The 18,890-nt window shown below is 35.2% G+C and overlaps 2 protein-coding genes across 2 annotated transcripts in view; both read left to right on the forward strand.

The window, feature by feature from the left end:
- Positions 1-11,601, forward strand: part of DCUN1D2 (defective in cullin neddylation 1 domain containing 2) — a 30,519-nt gene extending 18,918 nt beyond the window's left edge. The window contains exons 5-7 of the mRNA XM_044667103.1: positions 4,761-4,843; positions 7,648-7,744; positions 9,532-11,601. Of these exons, the coding sequence (XP_044523038.1) occupies positions 4,761-4,843; positions 7,648-7,744; positions 9,532-9,611 (260 nt within the window). The 3' untranslated portion in view covers positions 9,612-11,601. The remainder of the gene's footprint in view (positions 1-4,760; positions 4,844-7,647; positions 7,745-9,531) is intronic.
- Positions 11,602-17,540: 5,939 nt separating this feature from the next.
- Positions 17,541-18,890, forward strand: part of ADPRHL1 (ADP-ribosylhydrolase like 1) — a 64,931-nt gene continuing 63,581 nt past the window's right edge. Inside the window, exon 1 of the mRNA XM_044670504.1 lies at positions 17,541-17,866. Within this exon, the coding sequence (XP_044526439.1) occupies positions 17,560-17,866 (307 nt within the window). The 5' untranslated portion in view covers positions 17,541-17,559. The remainder of the gene's footprint in view (positions 17,867-18,890) is intronic.

The following is an 18,890-nucleotide window of genomic DNA, read 5'->3' on the forward strand; positions in this document are numbered from 1 at the left end:
TCGTTTTAAATAGTTTTTAAAAAATCATTAATTTAATGTTTCATTTATTGCAAAGTGACCACTTAAGTTTGATTTTAAAATAAATAGCTTCCTTTATGGAAAAGCTCATTTGTGTGCCTTAGTGTTCTAACATAAATATTTCATTTCCTTCAAAATATTTTCTGACTGCTTTCAGGGATTTAGTGAATAACATTGCTTGAAATTCAGAATAGGAGCATAATAAATTTGGTTAGCATTTTCTATTTAATTTCTTGATAATCTTAAATATTTCATTCCAATCCTTTGAGAGCTGATGATTTACTCAGTGAAGGTGGCTAGATGAAAAAGTTATTTGGAGCCTTAATATTAATGTCATTATCAATTGATGAACTAATAATAAATGAATATAAAAACCTAGAATTCTATTGACATTTTTCAATAGGTATGTTGATTCATTACTTTTTTTTTGCAAAAAATTATTTTATTCAATTGCCATCAGATAAAACAGGGATATAAATCAGGAGATTAAATGAACTCCTTTGAGATTAGTCTACCATTGAAATCAATTTATTGGTGATAAAAGTTTCTGCCAGTGAAACTTTCATTCTAGGTAAGTTAGTTTAAATACTAAAAATGTCCTTAGAATCCTTTCTCTTATCCTATAATTAAACTATCATTTGGTTGTTATGAATCCTTCATTCTTTTTATTACTATATTCTAAACCTTCAAAATCCTATTTGTAGCCATCCAGAAGTCTTGAATTCATTCTGCTTATTATTAATGGTAGAAAGTATTTTATGACAACTGATTAGGTCATATCTAATCAGAATTGTTTCTTTTCACATATGGATTTAATGTAGTCAGCTCTCAAGTCATCCTATTACATGTGACTTATGTGGAAATGGTAAGGAAATTTTAAAGTCTGCTCAAGAAAGGCATTGTTAGAAGAAAAATGGACACAATTCTGGCAGTTAATAAAAGAACTGAATTTCCTCAAATACTTATTTTTAAAAAATCTTTTGATCATAATGCCTAAGATATTTTCTTTATCAAAGAAAAACTCAGAATACCTTTAAACAATTAATTTAATACCCTGCTAAATAGGATTTCACTCAATTCACCAAATATTAAGTACTTATTTTATGCCTGGCACTGAGCTAATTAACTCTCAAGGAGTTTAGATACACCATGTATTAATTTTGTTACTTGAGTAAGGAATAAAAAAGAAAATAAATCAATAATAAAAGAATACCCTTTAAAAATTATTGTCTTTTGTTATTTTTGAAGCTTTTTTAAAAAAAGATATCCAGGATCATAGACTTAGAGCTGAACATGACCTTAGAGATCACTGAATCCAACTTTCTTATTTTGTAAATGAAAAAACTGAGGCTCAGGGAAGTGACCTGTATACTGCACAGAAGTAGCAGAAGCAGAATTTGAACCTAATTCCTTTTTTCCCCCCTAATTCTCCATGCTTTCACCAGCATGTCCATTTAGAATGTTTTTTCCCTTAAGTATTAATAGTGTGATTATTACATAACTAAAAAAAATGAGGACTTGTGATATCCATAATTGCTCAGGGACGTAATTTAGAACACTATGTTTTGAAAAACTAAGCAGAAGAATGTTATTATGAATGTAAAACTACTATAATTCATGTATAAGCTCTTAATTTGGGGGTTTGTAAATTTTAAAGGTTTTCTTGATAATTATTTTAGTATATTGTTTTCCTGTGTAATTCTGTGTTTCATTTTATGCATTTAAAAGATTTTAAGAAGGAGATCTCCAGGTTTCACCAGGTCCATGGTACAAAAAAAGCCAAGAACTCCTGGTATCATAATTGATGTGAAAAAGGATCTAATATAAAACTCTTTCTAAAAATATAAACAAAGTGTGGGGAAAATAGAAGAAAAGAACACTAATACTTTGTAAATTTATCCTCTGCTCCATTATTTTCTTAAGTTACCTACAGCACAATATTTTATTTTCTTTTGTCTATGCATGATTGCATGTGAACTTAAAATAATTTAAGCAAGTTTAGTTCCTATTTGTTAAAATTTTGTAAGAATCTTAATTGAGTTTGTGCTTTCTGGAGCTTGAAATTACAATAGTTTGAGAAAACTGGAAGGAGGGTTGGGAAAGAGGGTATATGATGGAATCTTGTTCATAACACTTGCTACCGTTGGTATTTTAAAATAATATTTTGAAGGTAAGCACTTTATTTTCTATTTGCCTGAAATATAACATAACAAACATAAAACTAGTGAACTAGCAGAGTATTTTAAAGGATTTTTTCCCATCTTCATGTTGGTTTTAGGCTCTAATTTTTTGATATAACTGCTTTAAACATCCATTTTATCCTATGAATCACAGGGTTTGCTGAATATGATTTGTTATTCCTTTTCACTTTCCTATCACATCTTCCTTCATTTTGCCTTAAGACAACCTTAACTTATTTATTGTCCTGTGCAAGCTGCCTGACCTGCAAATGTAATAGATTTCACATAAATCTTTTCTTATCTACTCTTAGCTCTTTTATATAAATTAATACTGAAGATAAGTTTGCTTTTACCCTCTGGTAATACAAACATCTAAGTCAAGTTCCTTCCAAGGGACTTTAATCCAGTCAAGGGTTAAAATGACCAGAAATTATCCACATTAAGCATCATTTTTCATAAAACTTTATTTTTTTCTTTTTCCCCCTAGGTAAACCTCCATTTCTCTCTATGTGTGCTTTATATCATTATGATCATTCCAGCTGGGAGAGTTGAATATAGATTACAATTAATGCTCTTCCTAAGTGATAAGCAATGTAGACTTAGACGCAGGACAAGACTAATCATCTACTTAGCATTGTACTACGGGTCCTATAGGTAAGGTTGAGAGAGCAGTTCTATCCTTCTCAGTTGGTTATAACTTTGATTTTAATTATTTCTTCCAGATGAAAACTCCAAGGCCTGGGAATTTAAGATCAAGGGATAATATAATGGACCCTTCTTGCTTTTAGTGACTATAGAGAGTTGAAACATTAGAATTTGAAGATTGTAGCCAGCCATAGTTTCTTAGTTCAAAAGCTCTTTATAAAAACTGACCCTGGAAGTCTTCAGTAGTGTTCCAAAATTAATCAAACTTCATAGTGGGACTAAAAACTAAGATGAGAATTCTTTGAAAGTTAATGTAGGGGGCAGCTGGGTAGCTCAGTGGATTGAGAGCCAGGCCTAGAGATGGGAGGTCCTAGGTTCAAATCTGGCCTCAGACACTTCCTAGCTGTGTGACCCTGGGCAAGTCACTTGACCCCCATTGCCTACCCTTACCACTTTTCTGCCTTGGAGCCAATGTGCAGTATTGACTACAAGACGGAAGGTAAGGGTTTTATAAATAAAATAAAATAAAATAAAATAAAATGTAGTTTTGTTGCCTTGTGGTAAGATATTCCATAATATTTAAGCCTGCCTTTACTCATCTGTATTTTGTATTATGGTTTACCTTATATGCATTTGTAGATTTGTGACTAGGAAAATAATCCCTAACTAAAGAGTTTTAATTTCTTAAGTGGTGAGCAGTGCTCCACCTCAGTAGGATTGCTAGCTTGACAAAGACAGAAGATTCCTAATCCCCTCATCTACTTTTTCAGTCGCACTGAAAAAAAGATTAGATAGTTGGATATCATATACTCTTGATTGAGGTACATCATTTCTGAATATTATGATTTGAAGATAATCTAAGGCAATTAAAAAAATTCAGCCTTTCTATCCCATGTAAGATACATTTTCTTAAGATCTCAGTCCTGCAGCTGTATGTGTTGGGGCCCACCTATTGCCTCCTACTAGGGAGACCTATACTGGTGAATGGCTACATTAGGGTTAGTGCTACTCAAGTGTCTCCCCAGTATAAGGAGCCCTTTGTGGAAGGGGGAAGTGGAGGGGAAGGGCTTCAGGCTGCCTAGGAATGGTGAACCATCATCCAGGTAGAAGTGGAGATCTCAAACCTTCCGTGCCAGGCCACAAGAGAATCAGACTTCTTAAGTCACCTTCTTGAAGTTGTCTCTTCTAGCCTGGGTCAGAGAGGAAAACCTAAACTCAAATTTCCAACAATTCAATTTTACATTTTATAAGTTAGGAAGTAATTGTGCGTTTCAATGTTGGTAGGAAAAATTTAGTGTCTGTCTTTGAGTATTCTACAGATTTTAAAATATTCCTCTTAACAGTGAGAACTATTCACTCCATAGCCTAGTGCTTTTGTTCTCCCCTTTATGATGTGAAATTGAAACTCCTTTCTACCTTATATTATTTTTTACAACAACATTCATTACTTTGTACTAAACAGGGTTCCTAGTATATCAGTGAATTTGTATAGAAAATAGCATGTGAATTCTTTATTGAAATTATTTGACATCTCCCTTAGAAAAAATTCATTTTCTAAATTATATGCCTGTGGATATTATCATATATCAATGTAAATATATCCAGCACAAAGAAAACTTTGATGTATGAAAAGGAGACTTGCAAACATTTTGGTTGGGCATGATTGACTATACACATTTTGTAAAAGAATTCACATCCTTTTAATTGTTTCTTGATATTAAAAGGTTAGTTTTGTAGAAATTAATTATGTACCATTTTAAGTCACTTACAGGCAAGTTTCATAAATTTCTAGGCCAGATAAATAAATATGGCGTATTTATCAAACTTATAACTCTGATAAAAAGGTAATTTGATTACTGCACAATGAATTTTGAATTCAGGAAGTTCTTATTAACTGGTATTTTCTGTCTTTTGCAGATTTAGAAATGGCTGTTGCTTATTGGAATTTAGTCTTATCTGGAAGGTTTAAATTTTTAGATCTTTGGAATAAGTTTTTATTGGTAAGTATTCTCCCCATTCCCATATTTGTTACTGCAAACATTCAAATGCCACAATCAAATCTGTAGATTATAAGATGGTGCTTTCCTCTAAAAATAATTGTCTAAACTTTTTAGCAACTGTAAACAAGCACTAGGAACACCATGATGTTCCACTGCACATTGGAGAATCCATTGCCTAGAAAAACAGTCATGCTGCTTACCAGAATTGGGACAGATGTGAGTTTAAGTCCATTGTTAGAGAAAGATTTTCTAGGACAGAAACATCAGAGTTTGCTCTAATCCAGGTTGGCCTAGTAGAGCCTCCATCTTGCTCAGATCTTTCAGTTAATAGGACTTGTTCTAAGGTCTTGGTTTTCTCATATTTTTTAAGTAAAATATTTTTTTGGTTACATTTTTTCTTCATTCTTATATATTGATGTTTTCTATTCAGCTAGGTGGCACAGTGGATAGGACGCTGAGCCTAGAGTCAAGAAGACCTGAGTTCAAATCCTCTTCAGATACTTAACTAGCTGTGTGATTCTGGGCAAATCACTTGCCCTTCTCTTTCTCAGTTTCCTCAACTGTAAAGTGGGGATGTGCCTATCTTGAAGGGAAGCTGAGATAAGCTGAAAATGTTTGTAAAGTACTTTGCAAACTTTCAAATGCTATGTAAAGGCCAGCTATTATTATGTATTCAAAGATTGTCCTTCAGTTATTTTCAGCATTTTATTTTTAAAGCTAAAGCTATTTACCATTACCAATTAGTCTTTATAAAAATTAGTAGTTTTATCACATTCCTTTACTAGAAATTGAATAATAACTCTCTTTGCTTTTTCTTTATTAGAAAAACAATTTGTATTGCTATTTTTAAGTTGTTTTGTTTAAATGTATTTTTAAAAGTATCAAAGGAGACAAAAAGATTTGTCACCTTTTTAAAAAGATATCATTTGTACCAGAGGCCTGTGACAATTTGTAAAAATTAGAAAGCCTGCTAGCCTTGGTTGCATTCCACAAAAATTTATTAAGCACCTTATGTATGCAAGGCAGTGTATTTTGTGGTGGGGATCACAAGATAAAAGCCAGTGAGGTCTCCCTGCAAGAATGTCACAGGGCCATGGAGAGAGCACTAGAAGGACAGTAACAAACAATACAAAATGAAATGTTATAAAGACCAAAGGGAGATCCAGAATCACCTGAAACTATAGAAGGAGGGAGAGGTTAGGAAGGGCTCCCTAAGACAAGTGGCCCCTGAATGGGCCTTAGAAGAATTGCTGAGTTCAAATCCTGCTCTAGGCATTTAACTGTTTGTTTTTAAAGTAAGAACAATCCTATTAATGTAAATTTTTTTAAAGGAAGGTAGAATTGGGAGTTGGAAAGAATGACAGGAAAAAAACCTGCTTTCAGTAAATTCTTTTAATGTTGAATTGAACTGAAACAGACAAAAATCAAAGGTATTTTTACAGTTTGCCACAGGCTTCTGACCCATTTATCTCTTTTTAAAAAGAGACTCAGTGACAAAAAACCAATTTACTTTTCTTACTGCAGAAAAAGAAGAGGCAGGGTTAGATTAAGCCATTATAGGAACAATTGAAACTTGTATAGAAGTTAATTCTACTTAATTTGCCCACAGGTTTTTGTGTTTTTTTTTTAATCTTTTTTTCCTTTTTTTTTTCAACCTTTACCTTCTGTTTTGGGATTAATGCTAAGTGTGAATTCCAAGGCAAAAAAGTGGGAAGGGCTAAAGCAATTGGGTTCAAGTGACTTGCCCACAGTGTCATACAGCTAGGAAGTATCTGAGGTCAGATTTGAACCTAGATCTTCCTGACTCCAGGCCTGGCACTCAAACTCCTGGGCCACCTGGCCACTCCTGTTTCTTTAAATCTTGATTTTTCTTTTTCAAGATCTTTCCTTACAAAATAAATGCAGAAGTTAGTAACTAGAGATTCATTTGTAACTTGAGCTGCAATTTTATTAATTTCTTACATAATAATAAGCATACTGTATTTACTGGATCATAGACTAATCTGAACTTTGTTCCCCACCTAGAAAAGGTAGGTCAGCCATGCAGCAGTAAGCCCAGGATGCAAGTTCACCTGAAAGAAACAACGTAAATTTGCAAACATAGTCCCCAGCACAGAAATAAAAAGCTTCTATAGGGCTAGTCTTAAAATGGCCATAAACTTCTTACTCTTATTTTGGTTTACTTTTTTAAAAAGGTACACTAGGGAAACTAGGTAGCACACTGGATAAGAGCACCAGGCCTGGAGTCAGGAGAACCTGGGTTCAAATTTGGTCTCAGATATTTCCTACCAGTGTGATCCTGGGCAAGTCACTTAACGCCAATTGTCTAGTCCTTGCTAGACATTGATACTAAGAAAGAAGATAAGGGTTAAAAAAAATAAAGAAGGTACACTAGAATTTCTGTATAAATCATTTACCTTTCAGAAAACAAAGTCTGCTATTGTTATCTTAAAGTCTTCTAGAATAACCATATTCAATCAAATGGTAGGATATAAATCAGCCATCTTTTTCCCAAGGGCTGAGAGTAGATTTGGGAGGGAAACCTCAAGAGGATGAAGCAAAAAGTCATCCCCTTCTGGCTTGGCAGGTAGGTAGTAGTATCCATATTGGAACAATAGATTTGATTGCTACAAATTTTGCCCTTTTAATTAAAAATTTTTAATCAAATGCAATTCTGCTTTTAAATTCTAGAAATTAATACATTTTTTTCCTATGGCAAATGGTTTTGACAGCCTATTATGCTATCTTTCTAGGGATAACTATGTAATTCATCTTAGATATAACCATTTATTTCTATATATTAGGAACATCACAAAAGATCAATTCCAAAGGACACTTGGAATCTTCTACTAGATTTTGGAAATATGATTGCAGATGATATGTCTAACTATGATGAAGAAGGTAAAGACATGGAGATTTCAGAGATGTATTTTGAACATTTCACAAATCTAACATTTCATTAGTGCAAAATTAACATTTTACTTTCAAGCTTTATACTCCTAACCAAAAAAATGCCTAAAGTTTAATGTCTAAGCTAGCAACAAAAAATATTTTGGCATTTCATTCTTATGTTTTTTTCTACTCTAATTGAATAGGACATTTTAAAATTTTATCATACCCACTTATATTTGAGATCTTATTTTCTGATTCACCCTTTTAAATTAATAGTATGGTAAATTAAGCAAACAAAATTCACCAAGTCCTCTACTCTGAGCAAGAAGACACTTTAGAAAATATACAGAGTCTAAGGCAGCATTGGTGAATCTTATAGAGATTATGTGCCCAGATGGCACAAGCTGCCTGTGAGTCCCCTGCATTATCCCAGACAGCGGAGGGAGGAAGTGCTCACATTGGGCAGAGGGGCAAAGCATGTGAACATCATCTCCAGGCTAGGTGGAGAGGGGAGCAGCCCAGCACCGCTCCCCCTCGCCCCCCCCCATGCCACAGGGGCACGTGTGCCACATCTTCCCCAACACAGGTCTGAGGGCTGGATCCAGTGCTCTAGGAACTTGTGGCCCTCTCAGGGAGAAAAGAGAACCTGAAGAGCTGTCTGATAGCATATTGCAGCCCAGAGGGCTTGGTGGAATTGACGTTGGACCAGGGCAGACTGGGGAGGCTTACCAGGGGACCTGGAATATAAACTTTTGTCAAGCAGTTGTGCAGTGTGAATGTGCAATAAATGCCTTATTCTAATCTGTATTGTATTTAGGAAAACTATAAAGGATTATAAGATTAGATATTGAGATTCCAGATGAACTGGACCTTGATAGATGAACAGGATTCAGATTGGTGGAAAGGAGTGAAGAAGGCATTCCAACATAAATGTATGTGTGCTAACTGCAGAGTGGAGGCAGAAGGAACACAGCATCCCTTGTGGCACATCCCCAGTCCAGGTGGAGATTAGGGGAGAGGCTATGATGGAAGAGGAAGTTGGGAAAATGAGCTATAATTCTTGGGTAGGGAAAGCTTTGAATACCAAAGTAAGGGACTTAGATTTATCTTGTAGGCAACAGTGAGAACAAATGTGTTTTTACATTGCTTTATACTACAGCATTCAGAATTATATTGTGTAATGTTACGTTATTTTCATTTGTGCTGCTCCTAGTGCTTAGTATCTTTCTTTCCTTAAAAAAAAAATTTTTTTTAAACCCTTATCTTCCGTCTTGGAGTCAATACTGTGTATTGGCTCCAAGGCAGAAGAGTAGTAAGGGCTAGGCAATGGGGGTCAAGTGACTTTCCCCGGGTCACACAGCTGGGGAGTGTCTGAGGCCAGATTTGAACCCAGGACCTCCCGTTTCTAGGCCTGGCTCTCAATCCACTGAGCAACCCAGCTGCCCCCCTAGTATCTTTCTGGAAAAAAAAACAAACAAACATAAGGGCCGACTCCTTCTCTGCAGCTTAGTTTCAGAGTTACCTAGATCACTGAGAAGTTGGCACTTCACCATCACATCCATGGTGATGATACAGTCATCACCATGTCAGAGGTAGGACTTGAATTTGGGTCGCACTGCTGTCCGGATCAGCTTTCAATGCACAGTGTTACACTGTGGCCCTCGTTTATTGATTCTGTGATTCATAAGATTCATTAATGCATGATCCCTTCCTTTAATTCTTGGCATTTAAATAGTAGGACTGTGAAAGCTTCTTCTGTGACTGTTGTCCTTAAAATTTTTTTTATTTTCTTTTAGGAGCGTGGCCTGTTCTTATAGACGATTTTGTAGAATATGCACGGCCAGTCGTCACAAAAGGGAAGCGCAGCACCTTCTAACCCTGAGTATAAAGCTGGACTGAAATTACAACCTTAATTGTATCAGGTAACGAAGACATTTTGGCCAATAACCATGTCATGGTTACTCATTTCAGTCGCCATGGCATGCCACTGACCTAACTGAAATCACCACTTCTCTTCTTCAAGAAAATGATGCTAATTCAAGGACATTGTAAGAAGATGCTCAGAAGATACCAGGATGCTTTGGGATATATTGGGGTTTGGTTACTGTATTGGTTTTATCATTTGGTGAGAGAGAATTGCATGATTTATACTTAGGAGAATTTAACTAGAGCCCATTTTAATTAAAGCTGCACAGCATGTCATTCAGCTCATGATCTAGGGTGAACACCAGCAGTTCCTACTGTAATTAGAGATTGTAGTGTACTTAAATATTTAAAAGCAGTATTTGTGGTATGAATTAAGTCTCCATATAAACCTGAAGTAGTATGTTATATTTTTATACAAGTCAGCATTGTTCAAAGTATTTACCCTAATGATCATGTTCTTGTAATGGACTCTTACTGACACTTTTATACTCAGTGCCAGTACACTAGATTATATTTTTTATATCAATTTGCCAGATCTATTTTTTGTTTTAATTTTCTTAACGTTCACCTGAAAATCATTGAATGGTTTGAATACCCTCATTTCAATTTGCACAGTGATGGCCACACTTCAGTCTGTGACTTAAAGAAAAATCCTCAGATTGTTTACAAATCAGTGGGCATCCTTTACTTTTTGAAAAGCTTCTTGAACTTCTTGAGAAGTTCACAAATTATTTTTCTTTTGCTCACAAATTTTTTTTTCTTTACATTTAAAAATGGTATTTTTCCATTTTAAAAATACTTCTTTATTAGTTGTGAATTTTGAATTCCAAGATCAAGTAAGCTGATTTCTTGCAACCATCCATAATATGTCTGATGTATCTCAATTGCAAGTCATTTTTATAGATTGTACATATTTGAAAACTAAAATATGATAGGCTGGAACATATAATCCAGGGTAAAAAATCCCCTTACTTCGAGTGGACAAATTTATCTTTGCACTATGTAACTATTTCTGTTTTTCACTTTGTTACAATGACCATGGCAGTGTGGTACCAAGATGAATTAGGTATTTCTCCAAAGCATAAATGAAGCCTGAGTTTCTCCTGCTCCCCGTTTGGTAAGGAGTTTGTGCATAATTCTCGGTATGTAAGACTGTTATACCTCAGCTGGGAACATTGGATACATATTATTAGTTCCTGATCTGCACAGCACAGTTCTCACCTTGCTTGGGTCTGTGCAATTTGAACTTAAACAGATGCTAGGGATTGACTTTTTAAAAAAGATAATCCTTTTTAAAGGATGTAAAACAGGTTTCCTTTCACGTCTGTACCATATATAAAATGCAAATTGACTTGTGAAACTAGATTCTTCCTGAAAAACTTGGTCAATCTGTCGACTAAAGCAAGGCCCAACTTTGTTTGCTAAATGTTTGCTATGATTTGGATTAGAATTCTTCTAAGAAAAGCAGTTTGGTTCTACACTGAAAGAACACTGGAGCAGGATTCCCAGCAGCTACATAAGAGCTTTGTGACCGAGGGCAAGTCATTTAATTCCTCTGAACTTTATGAAATGATGGGATCAAAGGAGATGATTAGTAAAATTTCTTCCAGCTCTGACATTCTCATCTCTTTCAGTTTGTTCTGCTATGCAATTCACGTAATTCTCAACCTCCCTTTTAAAGAAATATTCTTCAGTTGTAACTCTTTCCCCCTTACAATAATTATTAGAATATCAATTATATTGGATGATATTGAAAGAATTATACCCATTATTCTCACTCTTCCACTGTATGAGTTTAAATCATGCATGCTATTAAAGTGGTGACTTGGGGGGAGGGGAAAGAGGGAAAAGCTTGTATTTATTTGTCTCATTTGTACAGATTTCCTGTACTGTCCATAAGAAACATCCAAATAAATCATTGTGTGTATTTGTTTTTGTAAGTCGTTTTGTTTTCAAAGTCCCACATAGAGGAGATCATACTTCTGGTATGGGGTTGGATGAGTGAACCTGTCAGATAGCTTCTAGCTCTAGCATTCTTTATGCTTTTGGTTACTCTTTACATATTAATTGCTTAGATATTTACCACTAGATGTCAGTATTTCTGTCTTTAGTAATGGGAGTAAGGAAGAACTGAGAATACAATATAGTACATTGATAAGAACCAACAAATTTCCTTAAATACATTTTAATGTATCTAATTTATTAGATCTCTCTAAATCATGTAAAAATAAAGTTTAATAATTTTCTTTTAATATAAAAATACTTTCACAGATATGGCAAAATTATCATAGAGACTTTGCATTATTAAAAGTGGTTGTTGATGTTTGAGATTTATGGCCTTCCTTTAATTAGACGCATTAAGTATTTTGATGTATTCCAAATTGTCACTAGTATGAGCTACAAGTCCTCATTGTTATTGAGTTACTTGTTTGCCAAAAAAAATTTTATTTACCACTATTTGAAAAACATTTCATAGGTCAAATTTTTCAATATATTGATTTTGCCAGCATCTTTTTAAAATAAGATCTGTCTCTTAAAGGGTGGGGGAGAAATGACAAGGGAAAATGTTGGTGTTATAAAAACAAAATATATCAGTAAAATGTATTTTTAAAAAGAGAAACATTATTTAATAGTAATAAAAATATTTGGCTGTAAGATTTTGTTTTGTCTTTGTTTTTGGCAACCCACAAACCATTCTTGTTTTAAATCCTTTTCTCAGATGATGTGTAACTTTGTAAATATCAAAGTCAAGAACATTTAATAGGACTTCCCATAGGCGTTAGATGTGCTTGTAAGCCCAGACGGCAATTCTTCTCTTTAGAATGAACTATCTTGAGGACAAGAACAAGTTTGGGGCAGTCCTTGAGGAAAACCAGTGTTCATATTCCAAACTTTTTTAAAAATTATATACTTTTTTCTTTTTTACAAAAGGAACAATGAAATAGTTCCTTCCCTCTAGGAATTTCTTTTCGCAATTTTCATCCTGGTCCCTGACTTCTGAATTACCGACTGTCCTAGAACACATTCTCCCCTCTTTCTGACACCACCTACCACCTAGAACTCAAAGGAATAGGGTTACAGATGACCATCTCTCCCCTCCCCTTCAGACCTCACTTCAACCCTTGATTTGGGATATTTTAATGTTGTACTATAAAATTGGCAAGTTGATCCTAAGGCTACTTTTAGAAACATTTAGACAGGAAAGGGGATGTATATTGGACAGTAGCCTATCTCTAAAAGCAAAAATTAATATTCTCCTGAAAATAGGGTTAAGTGGTATCAGCAGCCTTGGTAGATGATGGCTTCTCCCCCAAAAGGGGTCTTCCCAAAAGCTTGAATGGCTATTCGATGATCGTTTATAGGGCAGTAGTGTCAAACTCAAATAGAAATAGATCTCTTCGTTGTAGCATGTTATCTTATAAAGTCACAAATGAGCATTTTATATTTAAGTTTTTTATATAAATATTTTTATAATTAAATAAATATAATTATTATATTTATATTTATTGTACTTTGTTTTTGTTAAACATTTCCCAATTATGTTTTATACTGATTCATACAGCACTTCAAGTTCGACAGCTCTTTTTTAGGGAAATTCTTTCTAAGGTATAGACTGAATTGGGTGGCCACTGGGCCTTTCTAACTCAGAAATTCTTTGAATTTAGAAGCATCTTCTGAAGAGGAAATCAAACTTAATGCCCTGGATGCAAAGGAGCACATCTATTCATCCAAAAGGTGTTCTTAGAAAATGTTAAGCGATGTTTCTCAGGCTGGGGTGTTGGAGGGAGTTATAGCAGGGTTATAGAAGAGAAATGTCCCTGAAAGCAAACTGGTATATGTCAATGTTGAGCTGCCACTTCCTCCTGGATCCTCTTTTTTGCTATCTATCTTTGTCTCTGAGGGAACTAGGTAGCAAAACAAACCCTAGAGCAGGGGTCAGCAACGTATGACTCTCCAGCCATATCTGGCTCTTTTGAGGGCCAGATATGGCTCTTTCTGCAGGAGCCATAAAGTCAATTTTTTTTCAGGCTCTGTTACAGGATCACACACTGTGAGCACTGTATGGCTCTCACAAAATTACATTTTAAAAAATGTGGTGTTTATGGCTCTCATGGCCAAAAAGGTTGCCGACCCCTGCCCTAGAGGATTGAGGCCTGGAATCAGAAAGACTCGAGTTTAAATTTAGCCTCATACACTTAGTGGCTGTGTAACCCCTGGGCAAGTCAATTAATTTCTGTTTGCCTCAGCTTCCTCAGCTTCCTCAACTGTAAAATGGGGATTACGATAGCACCTACCTCCCAAGAATTGTGAAGATAAATGAGATAATTTTAAAGTGCTTAGCATGGTGCCTGGCACAGAGAAACACAATAAACATTTGTTCTTTTCCTTTCTCCCAAATTTTAAGGGCTATGTTTATAGTGAATTTCTTTCTAGAGTAGCAAAAACTGGTTTTGACAAAAGTTCTTCTAACAATAACTGAGAGTTTTGAGACAGTAGACATAGATTATAAATGTATTCCAATCAAGGCTTATGGTTAGGGTAAAAAAGAAAAAAGGAAAAACTAATCATATATTCTACTTCTCTAGTAATCCTGAGTAGTAGAAGTCCTAAGAGACAGTAAAGAGCAAGAGATGGTAGGTGGAGGTCTTAGGACTGAAGCAGACAAATGTAACCGATTATTCCCATTTGCAATTAGCTTACTCTTCATCTTTTTTTCTTTTTTTTTTTATAATGCTTTAAGGTTTTCAAAATTAATTAAATTTAAATTTAGAAAAACTAATTAAAGTTTATATTTTAAAAATTTCAAGTTTAATAATTATGTTTAAAAATGTTTTTAAAAATTCATTTTTTACAATTTTGAGTTCCAAATTCTCTCCTTCCTGTTCCTTCCCCACTAACTGAGAAGGCAAGCAACATAATATCAATTATACATGTGAAGTCATGTATTTCCATATTAGTCATGCTGCAAAAAGCAAAAAATAAACATAAAGGAAGTAAGGCAAGTAAGTTTCAGTCTGTACCCAGAGTTCATCAGTTCTCTCCGGAGATGGATAACCTTTTTCATTATGGGCCCTTTGGAATTGTTGTGGATGATTGTCTCTATCAGAGTAACTAAGTCTTTCATAGTTGGTCATCCTACAGTATTGCTGTTTTCTGCTCACTTCACTTTGCATCTTTCCATGTAAGTCTTCCCAGGTTTTTTTTTAAACCATCCTGCTCTTCTATCACACACACCACAATTTAATCACTCCCCAATCTGTGAGGAATCCCCTCAGTTTTCATTTCTTTGCCACCACAAAAAGAACTATAAATATTTTCGTGTTTATGTAGGGCTTTTCCCCTTTTCTGATCTCTTTGGGAAAAAGTGGTATTACTAGGTCAAAAGGTATGCACAATTTTATACCCCTTTGGGCATAATTCCATATTGTTCTCCAGAATGGTCAGACTGATTCACAACTCCAATAGCAATGCCCAAGTGTCCTTATTTTTCCACATCTCCTCCAACTTTTGTCATTGGCTTTTTCTGTCCCGTTAGCTAATCTGATAGGGGTGAGGTGGTACCTCAGAGCTGTTTTAATTTGCATTTCTTTGCTCTCCACCTCCAGAGAAAGAACTGTTGGAGTGAGAATGCAGATCCCACTATTACTATTTTCACTTTAGTTTTATTTGGAATTTTATATTGGGGGGCTTGTTTTTTATGAGTGTTCTCTTACAACATTGAACGATATGGAAATAGGTTTTGCATGATAATATATAACCCAGATCAAATTGTTTACCATGTCCGGAAAGGGGGAGAGAAGAGAAGAAGGGTAACAATTTGGATCTTATGACTTCAGAAAACTTATTATTGCTATTCTGTGCCATCGGTAAAAAAATATATATTTAAAATAATTTGCATTTATTTAATCAAATGATTTTGAGCATTTTTCATGTGAATATTGATAGTTTTGATATCTTCTTCTGAAAACTGCCTGCTCATCAAGTGGAGAATGGCACTTACTTTTATAAATTTGACTCTATTCCTGATACATTTGAAAAATGAGGCCTTTATCAGAGAAACTTGCTATTTTTTTTCCTCAATTTCCTGTTTTCCTTCTAATTTTGACTGCATTGGTTTTGGTTTGAAAACTTACATTTCATGGGGATTGCTGGGTAGCTCAGTGGATTGAGAGCCAGACCTAGAGATGGAGGTTCTGGTTTCAAATCTGACCTCAGGTATTCTCTAGCTATATGACCTTAGGCAAGTCACTTACCCTCCATTGCTTATACCTTACCATACTTCTGCCTTGGAACCAATACGCCATATTGGTTCTAAGATGGAAGGTAAAGGTTTAAAAAAAAATCCTTTTATTTCATGTAATCAAAATTATCTATTTTACTTTACATGGTCCTCTCTCTCTCTCGTTTGGTCATAAACTCTTCCCTTATCTATGGATCTGACAGGCACAATTTTCCATGCTTCTTTAATTTCCTTATGCCATCCTTTATGTCTAAATTATGTGCCCATTTTGACCTTCTTTTGAAAGCATACGATGTGAGATGTTGGCCTAGGCCTTCTTTCTGCCAAATTGCTTTCCAGTTTTCCTAGCAATTTTGGTAAAATGGTGACTTTCCCCCCCCCCCCCCAAAGCTTTGATGTTTGGATTTATCAAAGACTAGATTACTATGGCCCTTTACTCTGTGTCTTACATGCTTAACCTCTTCCACTGATCCACCATTCTGTTTCTTTGCCAGTATCATATTGCTTTAGTGATTACTTTGTAATGTAGTTCAAAATCTGGTACTGCTAGGCTACCTTCACATTTTTTTCATTGATTCCCTTGATATTCTTTTTTTTTTAAAACCCTCACCTTCCATCTTGGAGTCAATACCGTATATTGGCTTCAAGGCTGAAGAGTGGTAAAGGTAGGCAATGGGGGTCAAGTGACTTGCCCAGGGTCACACAGCTGGGAAGTGTCTGAGGCCAGATTTGAACCTGAGACCTCCCGTCTCTCGGCCTGGCCTGGCTCTCAATCCACTGAGCTACCCAGCTGCCCCCTTCCCTTGATATTCTTGACCTTTTCTTCCTTTACATAAATTATATTATTTTTTTCAAGTTCTATAAAGTACTTCTTAAGTAGTTTAATTGGCATGGCACTGAATAAGTAAATTAATTTAGGTAGAATGGTCATTTTTATTATATTGGCTTCGCCTCGCCATGAACAGTTAATATTTCTCCATTTCAAATAAGTTTCTTACAAGACCTGCTCATAAGTCTTGAGGTCTGGTCTTAGCCTGAATTCAGCTTAGAGAAATAAAACATTATTGATCATTGCTTTGAGCTGAGTGCAAGCAATAAACATTTGCAGACAAAAACACTTTAATACAGATGACAAGATATTACTCTTGACTTAAACCCTCCAGCAAATGGTTATAGTTTCAGTTATTGATTTGAAAATTGAGGGAATTCATCAAGGTTCAGTATGACTTCAACAAATTCGGCATAGTCTCTAATTAATTGTAACCCCATAAAGGTATAAATCATTCAGTGGCTTTGCTACAACAGCAGTTTCCAAAGAGGGAAACTTCTGTAACGTGTAGAGTGGAAGCAAATCAGGAGTATAAAAAAAAAAGACATTTTTTTAAAAGACCCTCTTTCTGGGTTCTTTCTGGGGGTTGATTAACTGAGGATTGCTTAGCAGAGTTCTTCTTCAATGTAGTTGAGATAGAATTTCTAGGGGAAGTTTACATTAAAGACCCTGGCACTTCAGTCTTCTCACTATTTAAAAGAAAAGATGCTAGGATTTAGCCACATTTTCTCATTGGTTGATGTGTAAGAGGTGGCACCTGCAAATCCAGAAAAGGAGTGCCTTGCCATATAGAGGAAGCTCCTGACAGTGATACAATGACCAATATAAATGTCAGATGAGCAGACAGAAAGCAAAGGCTTAGATTCAGCAGCTGGAAAAGCAAAAAAAAAAAAGAAAGTTAGCCAGAACACAGACCTCAAGATGGACAAATTTAAGGCTGCTCTGCTCCTGGGAGCTGTGGGGGATGCTCTTGGTTACAGGAACATCAGCCGGGAAAACAGTGTTTTAGGCCCAAAGATCCAGGAAGAATTGAAAGAACTTGGAGGACTAGACAAACTGGTGCTTTCAGCAGAAAAATGGCCAGTGAGTGACAACACCTTCATGCATGTGGCAACAGCAGAGGCTCTCACCACAGGTAAAGTTGGAACTATACAACCTGGGCTGGTAAGAAAAAAGAAAAAAAAAATACCTACGTTGATATTGGATTGCTCAAAACAAGCCCTGGGAACTGAGTGCAGTTAAAAGCCTAAATTGCCTTTCATCTGGTGGTGTTACCTGATGCCGCTGCTAAAAGTGGCAGTTTAATATACACCAGTGCCCCGCGACAAATTATATATGTGGAGTATCGTATTTCTCATGTAGTCTTTCCTTGGATAGCATGAGTATTTTTTTTTTATTAACCAAAGGTGAAAAAAAACTTTTTTTTAACACAATATCTTTCTTGCCTTTTTTCCTTCTCTAAGGTTAATCAAATCAGTTTGTATAAAGGCAGAAAACTGTCAGAGCTCCAACATAATCTTTTTTTTTTAAATTTTCTTCTGTAGAAAATAAGCTTTCTGGATATGAATTTGTTTTAGAACAAGAAGAATTAAAGAAAGTAAGAGTAGAACTACTCAAACGAACTACGTTGGGGAGGTTATTCCTCACCCAAACGATGTAGCATTATAAAACTCCCATTGCAGGAGGGATATAATTTACCATATCAAAAACATTTGCCAAAATGGAGACCAACTTGGGTAACTGTTTGCCATTAATCAGGAAAATGCCTTGAAGTGTCAGGTGGCTGTTGATTAACTTGTCTTCTTGGGCTGAATTTCCAAAGTTCTTTTTTGCCTCTGAACAAATAGTAGGCAGCATTAAAGACTCTAGAATCACAAGCTATTTACACACGAGCAGATAGAGAAAAATGTGTCAACAAATGTCAAATGAATTTCTCAAAAGGCTTTTTCCGTCTTATAAACAATTTAATTAAATAATTAAATGAGAACATCTTTACAAATTAAAATTGTAGAGCAAGTCCTAGGCCAATGAGATCTCAATTAAGCAATTTACTTCATGATTGTATCTGCTGCTGACATGTTAAATTTAGTCCTAATGGTCATTGTGTGGGAATGCTAATACATAGTTCTCTGCTTGTGCAATGATGAAATGAACATGAT

This window comes from Gracilinanus agilis, chromosome 3 (genome assembly GCF_016433145.1).
Source record: "Gracilinanus agilis isolate LMUSP501 chromosome 3, AgileGrace, whole genome shotgun sequence".
NCBI classification, from domain to species: Eukaryota; Metazoa; Chordata; class Mammalia; order Didelphimorphia; family Didelphidae; genus Gracilinanus; species Gracilinanus agilis.